The following is a 24,400-nucleotide window of genomic DNA, read 5'->3' as shown; positions in this document are numbered from 1 at the left end:
GCTCTCATCGCTAGCTGTTTTCCCTAAAAACATTTGATTTTTCCTGACACTGAAGATCCGATTGGAAAATGAGGCAACTAGCTGGTGAACAATGGAGGAATAAACCATTTACATATGGAAGAGGAGGAGACCAAAAGCAGGGGAAAAAGCAGGTAAAGAAACACAACTCCAGTAGCCTGTTGTGCTAATTTTGCTAGCCGGTCGGATATGTTTGCTAACATAGCCTATTAGTACTTCACTTGATAATTTCCCTTTTATGTTTAAACTCCATCAACTTTAATACATTTATTTGATATTACATTGCATTTAGCTGACGCTTTTCTCCAAAGCGACTTACAATAAGTGCATTGGAATAGCAGTTCAGTCTTGTCAAGGTTGAGCTTGAGGTGGTGAGTAGACATCCACTGAGAGATGTCTGCTAGACAAGCAGAGATGCGTGCGACGACCTGGATCTCTGAGCGGGGGAAAGGACAGAATTAATTGGGTGTCGTCAGCGTAGCAGTGGTATGAAAAACCATGCGGGCTAATGACTGATCCGAGCGAGTTTGTGTACAAGGAGAAGAGGAGGGGACCAAGAACAGAGCCCTGAGGGACCCCTGTAGTTAATTGACAAGGGTCAGACTCGGACCCTCTCCAAGTTACCCTGTAGGTGCGGTCTTTGAGGTATGAGGTGAGGAGGGAAAGTGCAGTGCCTGAAACTCCAAGTTCTTGGAGAGTGCGAAGGAGGATCTGATGGTTCACCGTGTTGAATGCAGCAGACAGGTCCAGAAGGATGATGACAGAGGAGAAGGAGGCTGCTTTAGCCGTGTGTAGTTCCTCACAGACAGCAAGGAGAGCAGTTTCTGTTGAGTGACCTGCCTTGAAACCAGACTGGTGCGGATCCAGAAGGTTGTTCTGATGGAGATAACAGGAGAGTTGTTTAAAGACAGCGCGTTCAAGTGTTTTAGACAGGAACGAGAGGAGAGAGACAGGCCTGTAGTTTATAACATCAGACGGGTTGAGAGTGGGTTTCTTTAGGAGAGGGTTTACTCTTGCCTCCTTGAGACTGTTTGGAAAGTGACCAGAAGTTAGAGAAGTGTTGATGAAATGAGAAACGGTAGAATATCAGGAGCGATAGTCTGAAGGAGGTTTGAGGGGATAGGGTCCAGAGCAAAAGTGGTAGGACGGGCAGAGGTAATGAGGGTAAGAACCTCACTTGGAGAGAGAGGGGAGAAGGAGGTCAGTGTGTGGATCAAAGGAGGGTCCGGTGACCCAGCGGTGAGTAAAGGTGAGTCAGAAAAAGAAGAGCGAATATCATCAACCTTTTTTTTTTCACTAGAAGGGAGGAGGGGGAAGAGGCTTTGGGGGGGTCCAAGAGGGTGGAGAAGATGGAAAACATTTTTTGGGGGTTGGAATAGGAAGATTGGATCTTATCTTGAAAGAAAGTGCTTTTTGCCTGAGAGATGGAAGCAGAGAAAGAGGAGAGGAGAGCCTGATAGGTTAGGAGGTCGTCATGGTGATTGGATTTCCATCATTTCCGCTCTGCTGCCCGAAGGATTGTTCTATTAGCACGCAGTGCATCATTTAGCCAGGGAGCAGGAGGGGACTGACGAGCCTGCCGAGATGTGAGAGGACAGAGAGAGTCCAGAGAGGATGAGAGAGTAGAGAGGAGAGATTCTGCAGCAGAGTTTGGAGGCAGGAGTTGGAACGAGTCAGAGGAAGGGAGGGCTGAGAGCACCGATGAGGCAAAGGTAGAGGGGGAGAGGGAACAGAGGTTGCGGCGGACAGGTGCCGGATGAGAAGAGATTAGGTTGTTATGTTTGGAAAGGGGTAGAGAGAATGAAATGAAGAAGTGATCGGATGTGTGGAGCGGGTATACAGAGAGGTTAGAAGTAGAGCAGTTCCTTGAGAATATGAGATCAAGGACATTGCCAGCGTTATGAGTTGGTGGGGATGGAGACAGTGAGAAAGCAAAGGTGGTTAACAGAGATGTTAGTTCAGATATCTTCCCTGTCTGGAGGTTGAAGTCTCTGAGAAGTACAGCGGGAGGGCCAGTTTCAGGGATGTGTGAGAGGAGATTATCTAACTCCTCCAAGAAGTCCCCCAAGGCGCCTGGTGGACGGTAGAGAATAACAATGGTTAATTGTATAGGATGGGTTACTGTGACGGCATGGAATTCAAAGGTGGAAGGAGTGAAGTTAGGTAGCTTGAAGAGGGAAAAGCTCCAGTTGGGAGAGAGCAGGAGACCAGTGCCACCTCCTCTGCCAGAAGGTCTGGGTGTATGGGAGAAGGAATATGCTGTGGAGAGAGCTGCTGGGGTGGATGTGTTGGATGGAGTAATCCAGAGCAAGGAAATCCAGAGACTGCAGGGAAGCGTAGACAGAGATGAAGTCAGCTTTAGGAACAGCTGACTGGCAGTTCCACAGGCCCCCTGAAAGTAGCTGTTGGATCTCAGTGGAGCATGTGGGATAGACGAGAGCAGGCCGGTTATATCGATTAGGAGATACACGGGGCCAGTAATAATTGCGAGAAGACACATAAACAGGAATGGAGAAAATACACATGATTATAGCATGAGGGGCTAAAAAACACCAGCGATACTTAGCTCAATCAAAGTAGGATTTGCCTCCCTCGTGACTCCCGCAGGACTCCTTTGTCTGACGCTGAAGCTGACGCTCCATGAAAGAGCTGCCTAAAATGGACACTAGTCCTGATTGCTGAGTTTTCACAGCTGTGGGCCTACGCCCCTTTAATTAATTAACTCTCGATATGTTTAGTAAGTTACTTTACATTTATTCATAATGATCATTGTCAAATATGAGTTAACTGAAGAATTACGATGCTTTTATATTAAGCTAAACAGCAGTAGGCTACTTAACATTAGTGCCACCAACATCAAAGAAATTAACACCTTAATGCATAAATTATTATTAAGAAATGTGACTTTCTGCCTAATTAGAACTTTTGCTTTTTAGTTCTGTTATCCTGATACTATTGTGGGGTTATTTTACTTTTTGTAACACAGTATTTGTATACTGTATACTTGTTTTTATTTTTATTGTATTGTTAAACGGCATACAAGAAATGAAATATCGATAAAACTATAATATTTTAAATAAAAAGCAACTAATCAGAGCATAGATTACAACTCTAATTTATAAAGGAAAAATAAAATGATGAATAGGATCAGTATTTATTATAATCATATATCTGAGGTATTGCTATTTATACCCTATAGTATAAACTCAGATTAACCTTTGCTAATAGTCTGGTCATATCATCTTGAAGGTGATAATAGATTATGAGTTTATAGCTTTTTCCCACTGCCCTAAAAGTGGCAACACAAATATTTGTATTATAGGTTTAACATAAAAAACAACACAATCCTCAAGTATTAAAATACTGATAGAGAACTAAAATATGTGGTACCCCTTAAACTTAACATGCTGCTTTTGTGCTGACACCCCCTCATCCTTATCTCTCAAAAACACATCATTTTATGAGCTTCTCTTGATTGCTCTTGGGATTATAAACAATTGCAGGAAGGTGGGGCATCAGAAGGGAAAACAAAAAGTGGGGATGTGCGTAGGTATTTTTATGAATCATCCTCAGAATGGCTTATAAGTGTCCATCATCAGTGTGAGCTGTGAGTGACACAGGACAGGTAAAGACATCATTTGTACTCAGTATGTCGGGCACAGAAAACAAGGCTGAGATTTTCACCATAACTGAGATGGTGGAACCTGAAAGGGAAACCATGAAGACGAGCATGTTCGAGCAGTATGTGCAGCCGTGCCTGGCCGAGCTGTACGGGACGACCCTGTTGGTGTTTGTGGGGTGTGCGTCTGTGATTGGGAACATTGGACAGTTCGGGGTCCTGCAGGCTGCGATGGCTCATGGCATGGCAGTGGCTGTGCTCATCATGCTGTTTGGGAAAATTAGGTAAAGATATTGTGTTTTCTAAAGCGGACTAATCATTTATTGTCTTTAAATTTTTTAGAAATGTCATAACATCTTGTGTAGAGACAACATGAATACTTTTGTGAGATAAGAAGACCTTTTTGGTATGATTTTCTGTCACATATTGACAAAGTAAGGATGAGAACAAAAAAATACTTAAAATGAACTCATTAAGTTGGTTTCTCAGCAGACTGAGTATTTCTTGTCTTTTCAATGTCATAAATGTCTTAAAACAGTCGTAGAGCCAACATACATTTACACGGTTGTTCATTTGCTTTAAAATGTCAGTAAATAATACGCTTTATAAAGTTTCTATTGTTATCTGTCACTCACTGATAACGTTGTGTACAAATAAACCCTGCAGCTGTTATTACAAGCTGTGATACAACTGATAGATAAGGGTCATTATTTTTCATCTCAATTAAAGATAATTTGCCTTAACATGTAGTTCACAGAGAATATTAATTGGATTACTTACGATTTTTATGATTTGTCACACACTGACACATTTCTATAAATAGACAGATTATTATTCATAAGTATCATTTTAATTCAAAGAATGACCTTGAATTTACTTTTTACCCCATGTGTGCTAGATAAGGTCCATCGGTATCAGTTCAAAACGTTATTCCAGAGATAACAGAGCAACGTTTATTGTGTTTTTGCAGCGGCGGGCACTTTAACCCTGTGGTGTCTGTGAGTGTGTACCTGTGTGGAGGGATGAAGCTCGCCCTGCTGCTGCCGTACGTCCTCGCCCAGATGTTAGGAGGCATGTTGGGGGCGGCTTTAACCAGGGTGAGTGAGGAACACTGTGGAAGCCCAATTCCGCCCAAAAAAGCGAAACAAATATATGAAAAGTTTGTTATAATGAAAATAGAAATACTCAAGGTAAGTCACAAAGTTGACGTAACTTCTGCAGTCAAAAGCATTTAACATATTTTGTCAAATATACAAGATAATAAGCAAGTATTCCGTCATTTTAACTTATTAAATTGCATTATTGACGTAATATCTCTTAAGATTATATTTTAAAATAATGATTTTATATTGCATACATTTTAACCAGTAAGTCCGATTTTTTACGTAGTATCTCAATTAGGACAAAGTAGGTCCACAATGTATTAAAAATATTAGATGAATTAATACTTGCTCATGATTTTAACTAAGTAACGTGAAAGTATGTAATCAAATCCCAAAATATTGATCTAGTATTTCAAGATTTTGTCCTAAAATATCAGAATTTTGACGGAATAAGTTACATTTTTGACTTAAAATCTTCTAATTTTGACTTACTAAGCTAAACGTTTTGATTTATCTTATAATGATAGTCATGGCATTTTATGAGAAAAAAAGAACACGAAACATCTGATATCCTTAGCAGCCTTTAATCCTGGTCTTGATTTTGTGCTATCCTTAATAGCTTAGCCTTAGAGTAAAATAAAAAAGTGAAAATAAATGAAAACTATTCTCGTCATGCAGGGATATCATATATTCATTTGTCCTTCTTTCAGGGCGTATTTCCCGATAACATTTATAAAGCTTCCTTCGGAGGATCCTTTCTCGTGGGCCCGACCGCAGATCTGGCTAAAATCACTCTGGCCGAGGTGATAATGTCGTCGTTCCTCACGTTGGTGGCCTGCATGGGGGCCGTCAACAAGAAGACCAGCTCCCCAGTGGCTGCGTTCTGCATCGGCCTCACTGTGAGCGCAAACATATTGGCGGGGTAAGTTCGTCCACAATCCTGCACAACATTACCCATCCACAGATCACAACCAGAGGAAAGGGGGTTATTACTGTATGTTGAATGCTGAGGCCATGACAGCCAGAAATACATTTAATTAGATTTAGATACAAGTTTAATTATGGAGGAAAAAACGCTCACATTTCCAAGATTACATTTGTACATTTCCAAGACATTTGCGGAGATTGATGCAGTAAATGTAAGAATCTGTACAAAAAGAATATATGGATTTTCACGATTAAAGTCACATATATAAATGAAAAGAACTTGAAAAATAGTGGTCTTTTTGGTCATCGAATCACATTCCTTTACTTGATTGGATCAACCTCAATAAACTCATACATTTAACATTTTAATCTTTAATAATATCCATGTTTAATATATATCTTTATTCTAAATTCTCCAATCTACCATGATGAGATTCTGGTGGAGTATTAATAGACCTGCTTTCAGTCGGCCTAACCATACAGTTAAAAAAGTCTAGAAATATTTGAATCAGCATTAAAAAACATATATTTTATTTAAAATACTGAACATAAACTCCCCCTTATAAATAATATACAGTACAGAGGTCATGAATACCGTGACCTTAAAGTCACCTGCGGCCGTAAACCCTCCTACACACATGTATTTATTACTATTATCAGTTATAAGAGAGAAGACAAGGTTGACTCTTTGTATTACCTTGAAAGGTCTGTTTAATATTTAATCCAATCCTAACATAAATAAATAAATATTGTAATCTGCAGCTAAACTTTGTGAAGAACTCTATTAAACCACATTGCATTATTTTTGTATTTGAGTTGCCACGGATACTTCTAAATGTTAAAGGTCACCTATTATGCAAAATCCTCTTCTTCCTGTCTCTTCTACATCAACATGTGTCCCCTCTTCTTCATGTCTCCTCTACATCAATATGTGTCCCCTCTTCTTCATGTCTCTTCTACATCAACATGTGTCCCCTCTTCTTCATGTGTCTTCTACATCAACATGTGTCCCCTCTTCTTCATGTCTCTTCTACATCAACATGTGTCCCCTCTTCTTCATGTGTCTTCTACATCAACATGTGTCCCCTCTTCTTCATGTCTCTTCTACATCAACATGTGTCCCCTCTTCTTCATGTCTCTTCTACATCAACATGTGTCCCCTCTTCTTCATGTCTCTTCTACATCAACATGTGTCCCCTCTTCTCCATGTCTCTTCTACATCAACATGTGTCCCCTCTTCTTCATGTCTCTTCTACATCAACATGTGTCCCCTCTTCTTCATGTGTCTTCTACATCAACATGTGTCCCCTCTTCTTCATGTCTCTTCTACATCAACATGTGTCCCCTCTTCTTCATGTCTCTTCTACATCAACATGTGTCCCCTCTTCTCCATGTCTCTTCTACATCAACATGTGTCCCCTCTTCTTCATGTCTCTTCTACATCAACATGTGTCCCCTCTTCTCCATGTCTCTTCTACATCAACATGTGTCCCCTCTTCTTCATGTCTCTTCTACATCAACATGTGTCCCCCTCTCTGAAAGAGACTCTGAAAGTTTCAGGAAAAAAGAGTATCTCTCTTTTTGTCCATTTTTATAAAAACCTGTCTGAAAATGAGCTGATCAGATTTTGGCCACTTTATGATGTCATAACGATATCACCTGAATCTCCTCCTAGAGCACCATTGAGTTATTTCTAACTCTCAGAGGGGCGTGGGGAGGGGCTCCTTATTTTCATCTAAAGTAACAGACAGAGAATCAGCACTTTGGAAACAGGGCTGAAACAGAGGGGATTATGGGTAATGCTGCAATGATCTGTTTGGTGTTTGGAGCCAAACACTTCAGAGACATGTTTTGTATATATCTGAGACCTATAATATATTGATGAAAAACAGTATAATAGGGGACCTTTAAGCAAACTGTTGAGCTATATTCCTCCAGCTGTGTTACAGTGTTAGTTATTGTCTGTTGTTTCAGAGGCCAGCTGTCTGGAGCCTGCATGAACCCGGCCCGAGCCTTCGGTCCTGCAGTGGTTACAGGCCAGTGGGACTTTCACTGGATCTTCTGGGCAGGACCTTTATGTGGAGCGCTGATCACCGTCACCTTTGTCAGGTTTGTATAGCCAACAAATACTACTGCAACCGTTTGTTTCATATCTTAAAAAAAAAGTCTGATTCAAACGTGACTACAAAGATACTCGAATTGCCCGTAAAAAAACACTTAAAGTGGACCTATCATGCTATATTTGAATAATATAGTGTAGGAACATACCTATATTAGGCATATTTATACTTTTTATTTTTCTAAATACCAAACAGATCATGCATTTTAGCCATTCCTCATTTCTCTCAATTGAACACTGTCTTTGCATGGGCTGATTCTGTGAGAACAGCACCATCTACAGGCCTGGCATATGTACTACAGCGTCTCCAGCGCTTTCCAACGGCAATGTCCGTGGCTGTCTCCTCCTGATTGGTGGAGTTGGCTCAATAGCCGTAGCGCCACTTCTGTGACGTCATAGAAGTGTTCAAATCTGGATCAGTCTGTATCAGATCCGTTGCAGCCCCTTTTTAAGAGATTTGGCTAAGGAGGAAAATAGAGAGGGTTGTGTTTTCTGACACTTGGTGAGTTCCCTGGAACACCGGGGACACATATTCATGTAGAAAAGACGTACAAAAGTGCATTTTGCATGATAGGTCCCCTTTAAAAAACACACAAGATGACTTCAAACTACCATTTTCAGTCTTGGGCTGTTTCTCAATGTCGAGTATACCTGCCACTATTTCAAGTATACTGAAGGACTGTTTAAATGCATGTTACATGCCCAGCATTCGGCGCCACTCGATGACGTAGTATACTTGAAATAGTGGCTCTGCAGCAGGTATACTCGACATTGAGAAACGGCCTTGGTGTCTTTTCCATGTCTGTGCCCATCGTTAATCTGTGCTCACCAAAAACATTTCCAGCCAAATGAGACCTGGGCAAGCACCTGCATAAAAAGACGACCTGGTTAGAAGACAAAAAAAAATGGTGTTGTTTAAAATGACAATGTTTGTTTGTTATATAACTAACGTACGTGCGTTTAGTAGGTATATTACCCAACTAAACTACATTAAAATAGGTCAACATTCACTTCTGGGTTCACATAAACATGAAATGCTTCATGGTCAAGTAGATAGATAGATACAAGTGGAGGACAGAGGAGGCTCTTAAAGAAGAAGTTTCAGGTCTGTGAGAGCCAGAAATCTTGTTTGTCTGTTATTGACCAAATACTTATTTTCCACCATAATTTGCAAATAAATTCTTTAAAAATCAGACAATGTGATTTTCTGGATTTATTTTTCTCATTCTGTCTCTCATAGTTGAGGTATACCTAGGATGAAAATGACAGGCCTCTCTCATCTTTTTAAGTGGGAGAATTTGCACAATTGGTGGCTGACTAAATACTTTTTTGCCCCACTGTATCTATCCTCCCCATAATCCATTTTATATCGGACATTGTCGCATTTAACACTTTGTCATCTGACTTCTTAAGGCCCTGCACATCCTGGCTCACATTTACGTTACAAACTAACTATGATGCTTCCCTTACAGGAGGTTTAACTGAAGAAACAGTACATGATATCCGTCTGGTACAGTAGTTTGATATTGTTACTATTCAACAGGGTCTTAATATATTTTACTTAAAGGTGTCCTGTGGAGTTTTCGCCACTAGGGGGGCTACAGAGCTATGTTTGTACATGAGAGTGACATTTTGGGCGGCACATTGGTTCACATCCTGCTTTTCCAGTGATCCATTCACATTTAAAACAAGTGTAGCAATGTGCCAACAAGGGCACAAGTCAATGTGGCACCTTTTAATAATTATAGTTTAAAATCAAGCAGTATTTCACATGTGTTTGGCAGTGAGGTGTATTTTCCCCACACTTGTTGTATCAAATATCCATTCAGGTTAATGTGAAATGCAAATTACACCATTTTGTTGAGTTAAATATAAATAGTGACACCTTATGTTCCATGTATGTGCTTCACGTGATGCTGAAAGGTCATAGTATCTTGTTCAGATAGACAGGAGTGTATAGATAAGAGGCTGGATTAAACCTGACCCATAGTTGATCTCGATTACATATTTAATAACATCCCTCCTTGGACTTCAGTCTCACCTAACACAGACACACAAAGTGACCTCCGGTAGATCCACCCACGGAGCTTTGCAATCTGACCTACCCACCTTTATAAATGTAGTCAAGCTTTAACTAACTTTTAAACATGCATTTTAACCTGGACGGATGGGGAGACGATGGGCACAGACATGTACTGTAAAAGACTGAAATTGGTACAGTCATTTTGTGGTTATTTGAATGTTTTTTTGAGGGCAATTTCAGTATCTTTGTAGTCTCTTTTTTAGATTATTATATTACTTCCTTTCTGTATTTGCACAAATGATGACCCCCGGATAACTTGCAACTGTGCAGTCACACATTTCTGTAGGTAGTAGAGATCAAAATGAAGGTCGTGGGTAAAAAGGCGATCATTTGTGGCACTGGTAACCGATTTGCTTCATTTTAAGGGCATTTAAAGTGTCTTAGTTGGCAACTCGTATCATTTTGTGTTTTTTTTTCAATAATTTCTGAGTTTTTTATATTTTGGCTTTCTGCCTAATTGTCACTGCACAGATTGTGTCACCTCATTTTCTTTGCAATCAAGCAAGATGCAGTCGCACATTTGTAGTTGAGATCAAAATGAAGGCCACGTTTGTAGATGTGATCCGAGCAAGAGGGCCAAAAGGGGGAATAGGTAGGAAATCGGCAATTAGCCCCCAGACACATTTCACATCCTGTGTCTTTAGTTGTGTGTGTCTTTTTGGTTGTTTTTGCATGATTTTGTAGTAGTTTTGTTTCCTTCTGTGGACATTTACAGACCTTTCATGATCATTTTTTGGAAATGTTTGCCATTGGTAATCATATTGTACCTTTGTGAGCATTTTGAGTCTCTGTGGAGTCGTTGTGCATCTTGTAGTGGTTTGGTGTGTTTTTTTGTGGCATGATTGGCCATTCAGTAAATGATCCATGTTCATAACAAAATAGTAAATAATTCTCAGTGTTGTTGTGAATGACCAATAATTGCTTGTATCACTCTTTTGCAGGTTGCTGCTTGGTGACCAGGTGACCCGAGTTTGGTTGAAGTAAAAGTGTAATTTATTGAAGAGGAAGACAAAGGACATTCTGGCCGACCTTATTAACATCGTATTTAAACTTGGATTTTCACACACAATTAATAAATTGACTGTAATATATTTAAATTTGTCAGCAAAATGTGTGCAAATATATTTGTCGTTGAACCGGCCATGACTGTTGGCTCTGACTGAAAGACATGTTTGCATTTCAAGATTCAATAAAGTGTTTGATGATGCGATCATGATCTGATAGCGTGTCCTCACTCAGACTTCACAGGTGGAAAAAAGTCCAGGGATATTTGATAATAAACTCCATAGAATTGCATCCAAATGATCAGACTTTCTGTTATCTATTAACAGTCTTTTTGTACTCAAGTCTGGGTCAGAGTCCTCCATGGAAAACCATTCTTTGACAGCTTGATTACTGAAAATACAATAGACAATAGACTTGACTGTAATAAATCTAGATTATAATCATAAACTGGTGCCCTCAGATCAACTGAATCACATTAGAATAAAAACATTTCAAAACTTATGATAAAGATGGATCATTTACATTTTGCATACCATACACACCGCTTATATCTATTTGTAGGTGCAGGGATGTAACAATCACATATAAAAACGGCTAAGGTTTCATTAAAAAAAGCATGAAAAAGTAATACTGTACCTACAAAAACAACCAGTGCAATAAACCCATATGAGTATGTTCAACAAATAAAGATATAGACATTAAAGGACAAACTAACATAAAATAAGGTGTCATGCCGCTCCAGGCCTGCAGGGTGTTTAACACTATTTTGACCAATTATTTACCCTTTTTTGGTGTCACTGGTGGAAAAAGTCTTTGGATATTTAACATAAATAAAAGTAACATACCAAATGACACCAAATGTACACATTTAAAAGCCTAGATAAGTAAAAGCACATAAGCTTTAACAGCAGCAATATACTTAACTAAGATGGTGTAATACATATTATTATCAAAATAGTAATACTTTTTTGGTTTTCCCTCTCCTGTAGTGTGTTATATAGGTTTGTGTGCATGTAAATGGTCTGCAAAGGCTAAAATACCTGTGTTTCCTCCAGAGGGAGTTTCTCTCCCACACTCCCCCCATTAAAGGTCCCCTATCATACTGTTTTTCATCAATATATTACAGGTCTCAGATATATACAGAACATGTCTCTGAAGTGTTTGGCTCCAAACACCAAACAGATCATTGCAGCATCCCACAATCCCCTCTGTTTCAGCCCTGTTTCAAAAGTGCTGATTCTCTGTCTGTTACTTTAGATGAAAATAAGGAGCCCCTCCCCACGCCCCTCTGAGAGAGATTTGGTTAAAAATGGGTGGTGGGGGGTTACCTTGGTTGCTGATTGGCTAATGGTTACAAAAAAATCCTTATGACATCATAAAGTGGACAAAATCTGATCAGCTCATTTTCAGACAGGTTTTTATAAAAATGGATCAGGACAAAAAGAGAGAGAATTTTTTTTCCTGAAACTTTCAGAGTCTCTTTCCACAGAGGGGACACATGTTGATGTAGAAGAGACATGAAGAAGAGGGGACACATGTTGATGTAGAAGAGACATGAAGAAGAGGGGACACATGTTGATGTAGAAGAGACATGAAGAAGAGGGGACACATGTTGATGTAGAAGAGACATGAAGAAGAGGGGACACATGTTGATGTAGAAGAGACATGAAGAAGAGGGGACACATGTTGATGTAGAAGAGACATGAAGAAGAGGGGACACATGTTGATGTAGAAGAGACATGAAGAAGAGGGGACACATGTTGATGTAGAAGAGACATGAAGAAGAGAGGACACATGTTGATGTAGAAGAGACATGAAGAAGAGGGGACACATGTTGATATAGAAGAGACATGAAGAAGAGGGGACACATGTTGATGTAGAAGAGACATGAAGAAGAGGGGACACATGTTGATGTAGAAGAGACATGAAGAAGAGGGGACACATGTTGATGTAGAAGAGACATGAAGAAGAGGGGACACATGTTGATGTAGAAGAGACATGAAGAAGAGGGGACACATGTTGATGTAGAAGAGACATGAAGAAGAGGGGACACATGTTGATGTAGAAGAGACATGGAGAAGAGGGGACACATGTTGATGTAGAAGAGACATGAAGAAGAGGGGACACATGTTGATGTAGAAGAGACATGAAGAAGAGGGGACACATGTTGATGTAGAAGAGACATGGAGAAGAGGGGACACATGTTGATGTAGAAGAGACATGAAGAAGAGGGGACACATGTTGATGTAGAAGAGACATGAAGAAGAGGGGACACATGTTGATGTAGAAGAGACATGAAAAAGTGGATTTCGCATAAAAGCATGGAGACATGTCACAGTAGAGACACTACATACAAATCTGAAACCTGAAAGTGAGCATTATAAGGCCCCTGTTAGGATACAAACAAACTAAATCACCTTTGCATGGCTGGGCAATACCAACGCTAAGCTAAAAAGTCAGACTTCTGTCGGTGCGTTGTTCCTTAGTTTCACCAACTTAATCTTTAACAAAGATTAAATCTGTTAAGTGTCTCGAGATATAGCTCTTTGATAAATGTAGTGGAATGGAAAATCCAAACATTTCCCTCTGATTTGTAATGCTGTATAGAGTAGGAGTAATATGCAAGTTTCTCTGATCTTTAAGTAAATTAAATGTATTGGTGAATGTACTTGAGGCAAGATTATGGAGTGCAAAAAGGCACTGACCCATATTGCTTAGTCTGAAGTCTAATTTCTGTGTATATCTTATCTATATAGGCCACCTTTACTCTTGTTATACCTGCCTCCAAAATGATGACGATGAAAGAAGCCACCTTTATGACCCCACTGGCCCAAGTTGAGTTTGAAACAGGCTGTGTCTTGTTTTGAACCTTATCACCTGTGGACTGGATCACCTGGCTTGGTGTTAAAGTACTTATTTGGGGCGGGGATTGCACCAATACTACTATAATACAACACTACTAACACCTTTGATGTCTTGTAACCCATGATGCAATGCAATCCCAGTGTGTGTCAGCTGCATATAAATAAGCCCAACACCTCGACTTAGTCTGCAGGCTGGGCCAGGTGCAAGAGTCTTTGAGAAATACAACGAGCAGCAATGGGAGAGAAAATGGAAATGGAGGACACAGACTGCACTCTGATGGAGCAGGGGAAGAAGCCAACAGCGCCCAAACCTCCAAACAAATACGAGACTCTGTTCCAGCCTTGCCTCGCCGAGATCATCGGGACCATGTTCTTTGTTTTTGTGGGCTGTGTGTCCGTCATTGAGAACGTTCCGGCGGCTGGACGCCTGCAGCCGGCCCTCGTGCACGGACTGGCTGTGGCTGTGATGGTAGCGGTCATGGATAACATCAGGTAAAGGTGTCAAGACTAGTAATAACCAGAGATGGCAAAAGTACACAACCTTTACTCAAGGAGAAGTACAGATACTCGTGTTTAAAAATACTCTGGTAAAAGTAGAAGTACTGACTAAACTTCTGTACTCAAGTAAAGCAGTATGGGCACCAAAATGTACTTAAGTAAAAAGTACCCTTAACTTTGTGTCCTTGGGCAAAACACTTTACCCTAAGTTGCTGTATTCACTGTCTCATGTCTGATATGTGTATTATCAGAATACCTTTATTAGTCCCACAGAGGGGAAAGCGCTTTGAGATGGCAATAAGTCAGATGCTTTTGGACGAGTCATATATTTTGAGGAAATGAACCTTTCTGTGCTGCTTCTCCTTCTCCAGTGGCTCCCATTTCAACCCTCCCTTCACCATTGCCATCTATCTGTGTGGAGGCATGAAGCTGATGATGGTAGGGCCGTACCTGGCCAGCCAGCTGATTGGAGGAGTGCTGGGAGCGGGAATGGCCAAGGTCAGTTGAAAGTTAATCAACTTATAAAGGCAAAATACTCTGAAACAACTCTGTCTTCTACAATTATGTTCCCTTACATCCGAAATGCTTTGAGGAAACTGTTCTTTTTAAAAATGTAAACAAGGATGGACTTATAGATTGAAACAAACACAACAAAAACTACTTGATCATTTTTGTTGAACCTCATGGTTCGCTTTAAAATAAGAGAAAAAGCTACATACATGTCCTCTTAAACTTCCATATTTATTTTGCTGGAAGCTATTAAGCTTATTAATATCAACTTATTTGACAATGCGTTTTTTTTTTGTGTGGGTGTAAAATGTTCTAAGATATTGGGCTCTTAAAAATGTCATGAAAGTGGACTGTGACACATGCTGTATGCACACAAGACTTTTCCTAAATATTTTATACTTTGGGCATTTAAAGTCTTCCATATATTTCTGCTGGGGGCTTTTTAGCTGGTTAATATAAAGATGTTACTCCTTATCTGTTTGGATTACACTGCATATTATGTGTTTCCCCTAAAGGCTTAACGGGAAATGTAACATGGGAATGCACTTTTTAAAAGAAAAGGACGCATGTTTGAGCACACTGAAAAGCTAACTAAAGAAATCGTGAATCTTCTCTCCCAGATGATGGTCCCTGCAGACCGTTACCTCAACGCGACAGGAGCAGCGTTTGACATCCTGAAGTCGGAGAGCCAGCTGTCCGGAGCCATCTTTGGGGAGGTGGCCATGACCTGCCTGATCACAATGGTGGTGCTGCTGGTGGCTGTCAACCAGAAGACCAAAACCCCGCTGGCCCCCTTCCTGGTGGGCTGCACCGTCATCATCAACGTGCTGGCAGGGTGAGATAAGAGGGCAAAGACCAAAACATGTGTTAGCAGTTTATTGAGACACCCTGTTAATTATTCATGCTTGACAGTTATCAGCTCCTTGTCGGTTGCCACCTTCTAGGTTTATGATCCAACCAGTGGGGTCCTCCCTGCATTTACAGCGTGCAGGGAGGACCCCACTGATAATAAATGGCATTTAATTCAAACTGAATAAAAGCGTCCCCAAAATGAAAATACTTTAATTATTAAAACTGGCAGACATTGACATGTATACGTTTCTTAAGCACTCAAGTTGTAGTAGTGAGCTCTCTTCATAATTAAATCAGTACAGTTTTTACAAATTTCCCTCACAAGTTATTTAAAAAATAAGGGTAATTCAAAATTTGAATTATTATTTGAACATAATTACTAAAATAATGACATTTCTTAATCAATTGGAAAATACTTGAATCTACACTGGCAGAATCTGAATTAAATACAAGTCAATGCAGCTAAATTAATTTAGCTTCCACTGTTGTTATCCAAATTTTTTTAATGTAATATTTCTGACCGTACAACCATAACATCTCCAATGGTGAAAGTATGAAATTCCATCTCTGGCTGTATTTACTAATATGACCAATACATTTGTTAGATAACCACATTATCATGAATTAAACAATGGTGATTAAACGTTATATAATTTCTGCAGCTATAGTCATAAGAAATGTTTAGGTTTGAACAAATTACGCAACTGGCATTAATAACAAATATTGTATCTGTCCTGCAGGGGCGATGTTTCGGGGACGTGTCTGAACCCGGCCCGAGCGTTCGGTCCGGCTGTGATGACAAACTACTGGGTTTACCACTGGGTTTACTGGGTGGGACCCATCGGAGGAGGCCTGGTGGCCGCCGCTCTGCTCAGGTGAGAGAGGCTTGAAGCAATAACATAATTAAATTAATAAATACTACTTCATAAGTTAGTTTCTTATTATTTAAAGTGTGTTTTGTTGCTGGATTAGTGTTCAAAGAGTTGTACTTTTATGTTAAAGCACTGGTGATGTAACTTTAAAAAAATGCATTATTAATATTATTATTATTATTATTATTATTAATGTAATAATTATAATTATTATATATTATTATTATTTATGTTTGTATTTATTTAATAATAAAACGTATTTTTATGAAATAAATAAGTAATCAAACTATAATTATTATTAAATGTTATTATTATTATTTGTACTATTTATTTATTTTATAATAATAATAAATCATTATTATTGTCATTATTTGTTATTAGTATTTGTATTAATATTATTATTATTATTATTATAATTTTCTTTAGTTATTCGTGCATTTCTTTTATTATATTTGTATTGTTATTATAAAGTGTGTTATTCATGTTATTATAACTCATGGTGCCTCTCTTCTGTTTCAGGCTCATTCTGGGTGACAGTAAGTTACGAGTGGTTATGAAAACATAACAGCATCTATTGTGTGTGTATTGCAGCAGGTGATGATAAACCTGCAAAACCCTGTCCCTTCCTTCTGTGTCAAACTGTATGAGTTGAAAACCATGTGGATTTTATGAAATAAAGAACAAAACATGTAGATGCTCTCTTCATTTATTCTCTTGCAAGAAATAAAGTATTGTGTGAATTAAAAGACACATTTCAGAAGACATGAAAAACACAAAGCCAATTTTGAGCGGCATGCAGTTTATTCTCTAATTGTTCACAATGAGTGAAAGGATGGCCTGCATGTGGCATTTCCCTCCGCGTGCAGTTTAGCGGTATCTCTCAGCGAGAGCCAGGGCCACTCCAGAGAGGAATTTATCCAGGGAGACGTGGGCCTCGGGGGTGAAGTCCTTCGGGAACATGGTGCTGATCACCACCAGGATGCAGTGGTTCAGGATCTGCAGAGAAACAATTGAAAAGCAAATTGAAAAAAAATCATAAAACCACATTTAATTTCACTGTAACAGAAGAGTTGTTATTTTTACTTAATTCCCGTGTCGCTGATGTCATTGTTTTCACGATGTTAATGTCTCACCTTGAAGTTGGCCGGGTCCACTCGCAGCTTGTAGGCGTGCTGCTCGCTGAGGTCAGACAGACCAGCCTTCAGGTCGTCAATCTTGGACACAGCCAGAGCGATTCCACCCATCACCTTCTTGCCATGGGCCTTGATGTGAGGAGAGCCGGGGGTCACGTCAGGCCAGTGGGAGAAGTAGGTCTTGGTCTGCGGATAGACAACGATCATCCTGTGGGGGTGGAGAGGGCGTTAGTAGGGAGCTTAACACTGAGCGTAAGGCAAATCAATGACAAATAACTTCACGAACTCTATATGATGTTTTTACTTTAAAGGTATTTTTCTGTATATATATAGCACTAATGTAATATCATTCATATTTGAATAGATCATTCTTACATTTAGAGTGTATTTGCTGCCATGAATCCAATGTAATTGAACGGTTTAAGGGTCCTTAAATGTGATGCCATTACTGTGTTTTTAAAAGGTAAATAAAGACACTTAAAGACCCCACATTTACACTAGTAAATTATTCAAGCACCGAATAAAAATAAATATTTAAAAACGTTTTAATAGTATTTTATATAATCACACATGTAATAAAACACGTTGTAAAATATATAAAACAAAAAACAAACTCCGATATAAACCGGATGCACTCACCTGCTCAGAGCATCGTTTCCAATGGCATCAGCTGACTTGCCGATCTTGCTCCACAGAGCCTTGACTGCTGCCTTGTCTTTGTCGGAGAGACTCATCTTGCTTGCTTATTTCTTAGTGACCTCTGAGGGTTTGGAGTTCCTTTTTAAATGCAATTTCGATCAGGTTACACCCACACTGAGCCCACCCCGCCTGACTCATCGGAGCCTTCCTCCCGGACAGATAGACCCGCAGATGGCGTGATGCCAGCTGGACAGCAGTATCAGCAGGTCAGTCTGTGCATCAGTTGGCACCAATTTACGTCGGCATGAAATGGCAAAATAGTCTTGTGAATAGAGTTTCTCTCTGATGGGCATCTCAGGTCACAGCAGAGGAGCAGCGAAGAGTGAGTTTACTCCCCAGAGAGAGACTTCTCCCGCTTTACACCAGTGTGGCGTTTCAAGCCAAAATGCAACTTAAGTGCAACATATGAGTGACATTTCAAAACAAAGATATCTGTTTTCTTGGATCATATTAAACAGAAATTAAGATTTTTAAGTAAAGACAGTTTCTTTTTTGCACATTCTTAATTTACACGTAAATAAACGTGTGCGTAAAAGTACGCTCAAGACATCCAAACCTTGGTGTGATGTGAATGGATTTTGTTGGCACATATCTTTCAGCATGATATCAAATTGTGCATTATGTACTTCTTGAGAGAGTTGAAGTTCCCATCAATAAAGTCATTTTTCTATTATCATTCAAAGTTTGGAGACATTCTTGCTCTGGTTTTGGGCAATTTAAACTAAAAACAAAATGCAAAACTTCAGAAGGAAACCCCAGTGTGGATTAATAACATGTACTTTTATTAACATCATGTATTGATGAACTTTCACGGACATTAAGATCCTCAAACACACATATGTCAAACTCAAGACCCGGGGGCTAAATCAGGCTCTTGGTGGATTTAATTTCGGCCCGCAGAATCATTTCTTAGATATGGTCCGCCGGTATATTGCTCGCACACCTTCACTCAATCCTGAGGGTTTTCTCAGCTCAGAGCCTGAGCCCAAACATTGATTAACTTGCACCCAAGATGAGATGCCAAGTATCTGGCTTGAACTAGCATCACAGAGCAGCACACTGAGTTTCAATGGATGTTTCCTTCTGCACTTTCTTTCTTGAGACAACAGGGCATGTTTGATTTTTTCTTTGAGGGAAATAGTTTTGTTGAAGCTGTTGTTGGCCTGTGGAAAAATGTAATCATAAGAAATGACTCTGGAAAAGCTGCAGATAGAGCCATAAGAAATTAATGCAACTGATTATTTAATGTTTAATGTTGTTTTTATAGGCAATAATTTAAGCTTTGTTAGTTCCAGGTTTAATATGTGCAATAAGTTCATTTCAATAAGTTTTGCAATAAACATTGAACCAGTCCGGCCCTCGACTAGTACCCATTTTTTTTAAATGTTGGCCCACTGTGTATTTGAGTTTGACACCTAACACCACAAACAAAGGCTTCATCATGTTTGCACAGTTTCAGGATTTTACGACAGCATGCTTATTTTGTGTATCTAGTATGGCCCGTAAGAAAGGGAATTTTGTTGAATGTCTCAAATAAACACGATGAAGCCATACCGTTCATTTTGCACATGATGATCTCATTCCTACGATTGTTTTGTTGGAATTGGTTGCATAATAAGCAAGAACACGTTTCATTAAAACATCCCAGTTTCAACAAATCAGATACATCAATGCATGTATGTTCTTTATTTGTCACTAACGTAAACTACATTTTCCTAAAGCTAGCCGCACTGAATCACTTCCTAAAAATGAAAGAAATATATAAATAGTCATTGCGGTTAGTACACTTAAAGATGAATAAGTCACATGTATATATATATTGATTTAAAATCCGTTTTATTTCAAATGTATCATTTTAAAAATCATTTATATAATTTATTTTGCTGAGGCCATTACTTTATTTCTCGGAAATGGAGCTCGTGGAATTGTATCATGAACAAGATTAATATGAAGTTTGGCACCAGGTGGCAGAGGGTGGCAGAGGGTGGAGGGGGGGCGCTGCTGGAGATAACAGGCGCGTGCCTTCAAAGATAAACACTCTGACATCAACCCTTTTGGAATGCTTTGCAAATTCATTAGCATTATAAATTAAGTGTAATAAACACAAATGAGTGGTTTATGACCTATTGTGCTATACACTTCAAAAATAAGCATGCTGTCGTAAAATCCTGTGCAAACATGATGAAGCCGTTGTTTGTGGTGTTAGAGGATCTTAAAGGCTGTGAAAGTTCATCAATAAATGATGTTAATAAAAGTACATGTTATTAATCCACACTGGGGTTTCCTTCTGAGGTTTTGCATTTTGTTTTTAGTAACTTTGAATGATAACAGAAAAACAACTTTATGTATGGGAACTTCAACTCTCAGGAAGTACATAATGCACAATTTGATATCATGCTGAAAGATATGTGCCAACAAAATCCATTCACATCACGCCAAGGTTTGGATGCCTTGAGCGTATTTTTACGCGCACGTTTAATTACGCGTAAATTAAGCATGTGCCAAAAAGAAACTGTCTTTACTGAAAAGTCTTCATTTCTGTTTAATATTATGTAAGAAAACAGATATATTTTAAGTCTTTTAAAAGTATGCTTTTTTAATAAATGCTTACATGGACTGGCCCCCCACCCTTAGGGGAATTCATCCACAAAAAATACACTAGACGCTGCAGCCCGTAAGAAAGGGAATTTGGTTGAATGTCTAAAATGAACACGATGAAGTCATACCGTTCATTTTGGACATGATGATCTCATTCCTACGATTGTTTTAAAGACAGTTTCTATAATAAGCAAGAACACGTTTCATTCAAACATCCCAGTTTCAACCAATCAGATAAATCAATGCATGTATGTTCTTTATTCGTCACTAACGTAAACTACATTTTCCTAAAGCTATAGCCGCACTGAATCACTTCCTAAAAATGAAAGAAATATATAGATGGTCATTGCCGGTCATTACGCTTAAAGATGAATCACTCGAATGATATATTGATTTAAAATTCGTTTTATTTCAAATGTAGCCTTTTAAAAATCATTGATATCATTTGTTTTGCTGAGGCCATTACTTTATTTCTCGGAAATGGAGCTCGTGGAATTGTATCATCAACGCCCTTTATAATCAAGACTAATATGAAGTTTAGCACAAGGTGGCAGAGGGTGGAGGGGGGGCGCTGCTGGAGATAACAGGAGCGTGCCTTCAAAGATAAACACTGACATCAAACCTTTTGGACTGCTTCGCAAATTCACTAGCATTAGAAATGAAGTTTAATAATTTTTAAATGCCTGTGCTGTATCCAAGCAGCTGATTAAGTCGCTGAAATAAAAAAATGCATGTATGTCAGGGTTCATACACTTTTTCACCAATGATTTTCAATTACTTTTCCATGACTTCTCCATGACCTTTACCTAATTTTCCATGACCAAAAACATTACTCTCTCAGCGGTACCACTGAAAATGGTTTATTTTAACATGGAACAGGAAAATGAGGTCTGCATATGAAACATGTTGTGCCAATCTAAAACAAATAAAATAGTAGGCTAACTAGCTTCTACACGCTAAAGCAACTAAAATCTCTCACCAGCAAAACACCTCGTCAGTTAAATGCCATTTTACGTTTCATTACTATACCATACAGTATTTATTATCATTAGAGTATTACTATTTCGGCGATTAGATAAAATATATCGTATTGTTTTCCATAACTTTTCTAGGGCCTGGAATTAGCATTTTGAATTTCCATGACTTTTCCAGGTTTTTAATGACCGTAATAACCCTGGTATGTGTTTCTGCACAGAAGGTACATTGTCCATTAATAAGTTTACATGCATTTTCTTTCAAAACATCACCACATTTTTACGAAACATATGGATGCTATAATAAATCACACATATAACGACTTCATTATCATGTCCCTAAACAACACTCAACAACTAAAAAATAAATAAGAGCCAAAATAAGTACATTTTGGTTCAATGAATGCCATGAGAGCTGAAACTCTGCCGGTTAAATGAGGTAAAAGGAGGAGAACCAAACTGTGGGAATATTATCATAGAGGGAACATCTTGAAAACTGGGAAAATACAAATAGTTTAATGTGCAAGAATATTAATTCCAGACTAAATAAATTGAGCAAACTTGCAACAAGTTTCCTTCACACTCAAAAGTTTTCTGACTTGCCTCAAACCGCTTCTACAAATTGCCAAATTAACTTTTTTCTTAAGACACGTTATCCGTATTGACGCATCTGTGCCTCAAAAGACGATGTAATTCTATTAAGAAATCCTTATCAGTTCAAAAATATTCCAGAAGCTTCTGCAGGGGAGGCTGCGGGTTATCTTTGCCTCTCCATCTCCAGCCTATCACAACTGACTTCTCCTTCAGGGGGGGGGGGATCCCGGAGACATTTAAATAAACGCTGATCGAGCTTAAGGAGCATTCAGAAGGCTCGTTTTCTTTCAAGCCTAAACACACATTAAACATCAGCCATCATGGTTAATTGGAGCGATTCCGAGCGTGCCATTATCACCGACATCTTCTCCCACATGGACTATGATGACATCGGACCCAAGGCTCTCAGCAGGTACGGGAAACTTCTCTAAATGTAATGTATAAACAAATCCTGGACAACCTAATACTTCTTCTTACCGATCCTGTGTCCTCTTCCCCTGCAGGTGTCTGATCGTTTATCCCTGGACTCAGAGGCACTTCAGCGGCTTTGGAAACCTCTACAATGCTGAGGGCATCCTCGGCAACGCCAACGTGGCAGCCCACGGCATCAAGGTGCTGCACGGCCTGGACCGCGGCGTGAAGAACATGGACAAAATCGTGGAAGCCTACGCCGAGCTGAGCAAGCTGCACTCCGAGAAGCTGCACGTCGACCCCGACAACTTCAAGGTAAGGTTTCGCACTCCTTACACACTCAGGTTGTAGATACACATGTTTAAATTAAGTTCTTTAATGGTTTGTTTGCTCTTGGTGTAGTTGCTGTCTGACTGCATCACCATCGTTGTGGCCGCCAAGATGGGTCACGCTTTCACTCCAGAGATACAGGGCGCCTTCCAGAAGTTCCTGGCCGTCGTGGTGTCCGCCCTGGGAAAGCAGTACCACTAAACCAGCAGCTTGTGCTCCTGGCAACCATGAAGGAGATCTGACTTCTGTCAAGAACTCTCCTTAATAAAAAAATAAAGTCTCACTGAAGAAAAAAGCTCTTTAGTTTGTTGTCGCAATTTTTTCGTGCGTAATTACGCACCCATCATAGACCGAGGTTTGGTACTGAGGTGACCCTGGCCTGGCATACTCTCAATGATTTTTTATTACATTGACTATTCTTTGGCCTCGTTTAGAGTTACTGGACGGTTCATTCATTTGTGAAACGTGAGGAGCAATGTTTTCTTTAGAAGGTGAAGAGACATGGCTCAATACATCTAAGTTAAAGGTGGGACATTTCAAAAAATTATAATCGTGTACGCATATCATAAGGTCTTACAAATAAAAGTACAACCAAATAAATGAACATGTCGTAAATGATAACGTGGGAAAACTTAAAACAATGCGTGAAAGACATGATTTACGTTATTTTTCTCCTTCCTGCAGGATCCAACCCAATCCACTTTATTTGTATAGCACATAATAAAGACAGAGGGTTTACCAAAGTGCTTCACACCAAACATAACATTATAATAAAATATAATATTACAATAATAGATAAAAGGCTTAAAGGCACACATAAGAATTAATACAGGCTATGGACAGACAATAAAAGCATACAAATCGATAAAACATATAGCTCATACTGACTCAAAAGCGAGGGAAAAGAGGTGGGTCTTTAGGCGGGACTTAAAAGTGTGTAGGGTGGGCGACAATTTGACATGGGGGTGCAGGTCGTTCCAGAGCCTGGGGGTTACCGCTGAGAAGGCTCGGTCTCCCCATGGTCTTTCTCTTGGTTTTAGGGACTACCAGCCGCAGCTGATCAGCCGACCTCAAAGCCCTTGAGGGGGTGTACACCTGTAGGAGGTCGGAGATGTACTGAGGGGCCAGCCCATTAAGCGATTTAAAAACAATCAATAACATCTTAAAATTAACTCTAAAATGGACAGGAAG

The 24,400-nt window shown here is 39.4% G+C and overlaps 4 protein-coding genes across 4 annotated transcripts; 3 read left to right on the top strand and 1 right to left on the bottom strand.

The window, feature by feature from the left end:
• The first annotated feature begins 3,600 nt into the window (after nucleotides 1-3,600).
• On the top strand, nucleotides 3,601-11,079 carry LOC307025254 (aquaporin-8-like). The gene is made up of 5 exons (XM_079659899.1): nucleotides 3,601-3,921; nucleotides 4,608-4,734; nucleotides 5,451-5,662; nucleotides 7,642-7,776; nucleotides 10,811-11,079. Exons 1-5 carry the CDS (start codon nucleotides 3,668-3,670, stop codon nucleotides 10,851-10,853), a joined length of 771 nt encoding a protein of 256 aa, XP_079516025.1. The 5' UTR covers nucleotides 3,601-3,667; the 3' UTR covers nucleotides 10,854-11,079.
• Nucleotides 11,080-13,855: 2,776 nt separating this feature from the next.
• LOC307025396 (aquaporin-8-like) lies at nucleotides 13,856-17,162 on the top strand. The gene is made up of 5 exons (XM_079660028.1): nucleotides 13,856-14,230; nucleotides 14,608-14,734; nucleotides 15,367-15,581; nucleotides 16,339-16,473; nucleotides 16,990-17,162. Exons 1-5 carry the CDS (start codon nucleotides 13,974-13,976, stop codon nucleotides 17,033-17,035), a joined length of 780 nt encoding a protein of 259 aa, XP_079516154.1. The 5' UTR covers nucleotides 13,856-13,973; the 3' UTR covers nucleotides 17,036-17,162.
• A 90-nt stretch (nucleotides 17,163-17,252) lies between these two features.
• Nucleotides 17,253-18,401, bottom strand: hbae5 (hemoglobin, alpha embryonic 5). The gene is made up of 3 exons (XM_079660030.1): nucleotides 18,243-18,401; nucleotides 17,604-17,811; nucleotides 17,253-17,466 (listed from the first exon to the last, which is right to left on the bottom strand). Exons 1-3 carry the CDS (start codon nucleotides 18,335-18,337, stop codon nucleotides 17,338-17,340), a joined length of 432 nt encoding a protein of 143 aa, XP_079516156.1. The 5' UTR covers nucleotides 18,338-18,401; the 3' UTR covers nucleotides 17,253-17,337.
• Nucleotides 18,402-22,721: 4,320 nt separating this feature from the next.
• Nucleotides 22,722-23,505, top strand: LOC307023488 (hemoglobin subunit beta). The gene is made up of 3 exons (XM_079656785.1): nucleotides 22,722-22,880; nucleotides 22,972-23,194; nucleotides 23,282-23,505. Exons 1-3 carry the CDS (start codon nucleotides 22,789-22,791, stop codon nucleotides 23,408-23,410), a joined length of 444 nt encoding a protein of 147 aa, XP_079512911.1. The 5' UTR covers nucleotides 22,722-22,788; the 3' UTR covers nucleotides 23,411-23,505.
• Nucleotides 23,506-24,400: the final 895 nt, after the last annotated feature.

The sequence above is a fragment of the Notothenia rossii genome (genome assembly GCF_949606895.1).
Source record: "Notothenia rossii genome assembly, chromosome: 11".
In the NCBI taxonomy this organism is placed as follows: Eukaryota; Metazoa; Chordata; class Actinopteri; order Perciformes; family Nototheniidae; genus Notothenia; species Notothenia rossii.
The sequence above is the reverse complement of the archived record's forward strand: the minus strand, read 5'-3'. Positions and strand labels throughout refer to the sequence as shown.

What these genes read in the sequence shown, in the direction of transcription:
- LOC307025254 (XM_079659899.1), top strand. Translation starts at nt 3,668, where the DNA reads ATGTCGGGCACAGAAAACAAGGCTGAGATTTTCACCATAACTGAGATG. An exon ending in AGCGCAAACATATTGGCGGG is followed by an intron (nt 5,663 to 7,641) that starts GTAAGTTCGTCC and finishes CTGTTGTTTCAG; the next exon opens with AGGCCAGCTGTCTGGAGCCT. An exon ending in ATCACCGTCACCTTTGTCAG is followed by an intron (nt 7,777 to 10,810) that starts GTTTGTATAGCC and finishes ACTCTTTTGCAG; the next exon opens with GTTGCTGCTTGGTGACCAGG.
- LOC307025396 (XM_079660028.1), top strand. Translation starts at nt 13,974, where the DNA reads ATGGGAGAGAAAATGGAAATGGAGGACACAGACTGCACTCTGATGGAG. An exon ending in GCGGTCATGGATAACATCAG is followed by an intron (nt 14,231 to 14,607) that starts GTAAAGGTGTCA and finishes CTCCTTCTCCAG; the next exon opens with TGGCTCCCATTTCAACCCTC. An exon ending in ATCATCAACGTGCTGGCAGG is followed by an intron (nt 15,582 to 16,338) that starts GTGAGATAAGAG and finishes TCTGTCCTGCAG; the next exon opens with GGGCGATGTTTCGGGGACGT.
- hbae5 (XM_079660030.1), bottom strand. Translation starts at nt 18,337, where the DNA reads ATGAGTCTCTCCGACAAAGACAAGGCAGCAGTCAAGGCTCTGTGGAGC. An exon ending in GGAAACGATGCTCTGAGCAG is followed by an intron (nt 17,812 to 18,242) that starts GTGAGTGCATCC and finishes CCACCCCCACAG; the next exon opens with GATGATCGTTGTCTATCCGC. An exon ending in TGGACCCGGCCAACTTCAAG is followed by an intron (nt 17,467 to 17,603) that starts GTGAGACATTAA and finishes GTTTCTCTGCAG; the next exon opens with ATCCTGAACCACTGCATCCT.
- LOC307023488 (XM_079656785.1), top strand. Translation starts at nt 22,789, where the DNA reads ATGGTTAATTGGAGCGATTCCGAGCGTGCCATTATCACCGACATCTTC. An exon ending in GGACCCAAGGCTCTCAGCAG is followed by an intron (nt 22,881 to 22,971) that starts GTACGGGAAACT and finishes CTTCCCCTGCAG; the next exon opens with GTGTCTGATCGTTTATCCCT. An exon ending in TCGACCCCGACAACTTCAAG is followed by an intron (nt 23,195 to 23,281) that starts GTAAGGTTTCGC and finishes CTCTTGGTGTAG; the next exon opens with TTGCTGTCTGACTGCATCAC.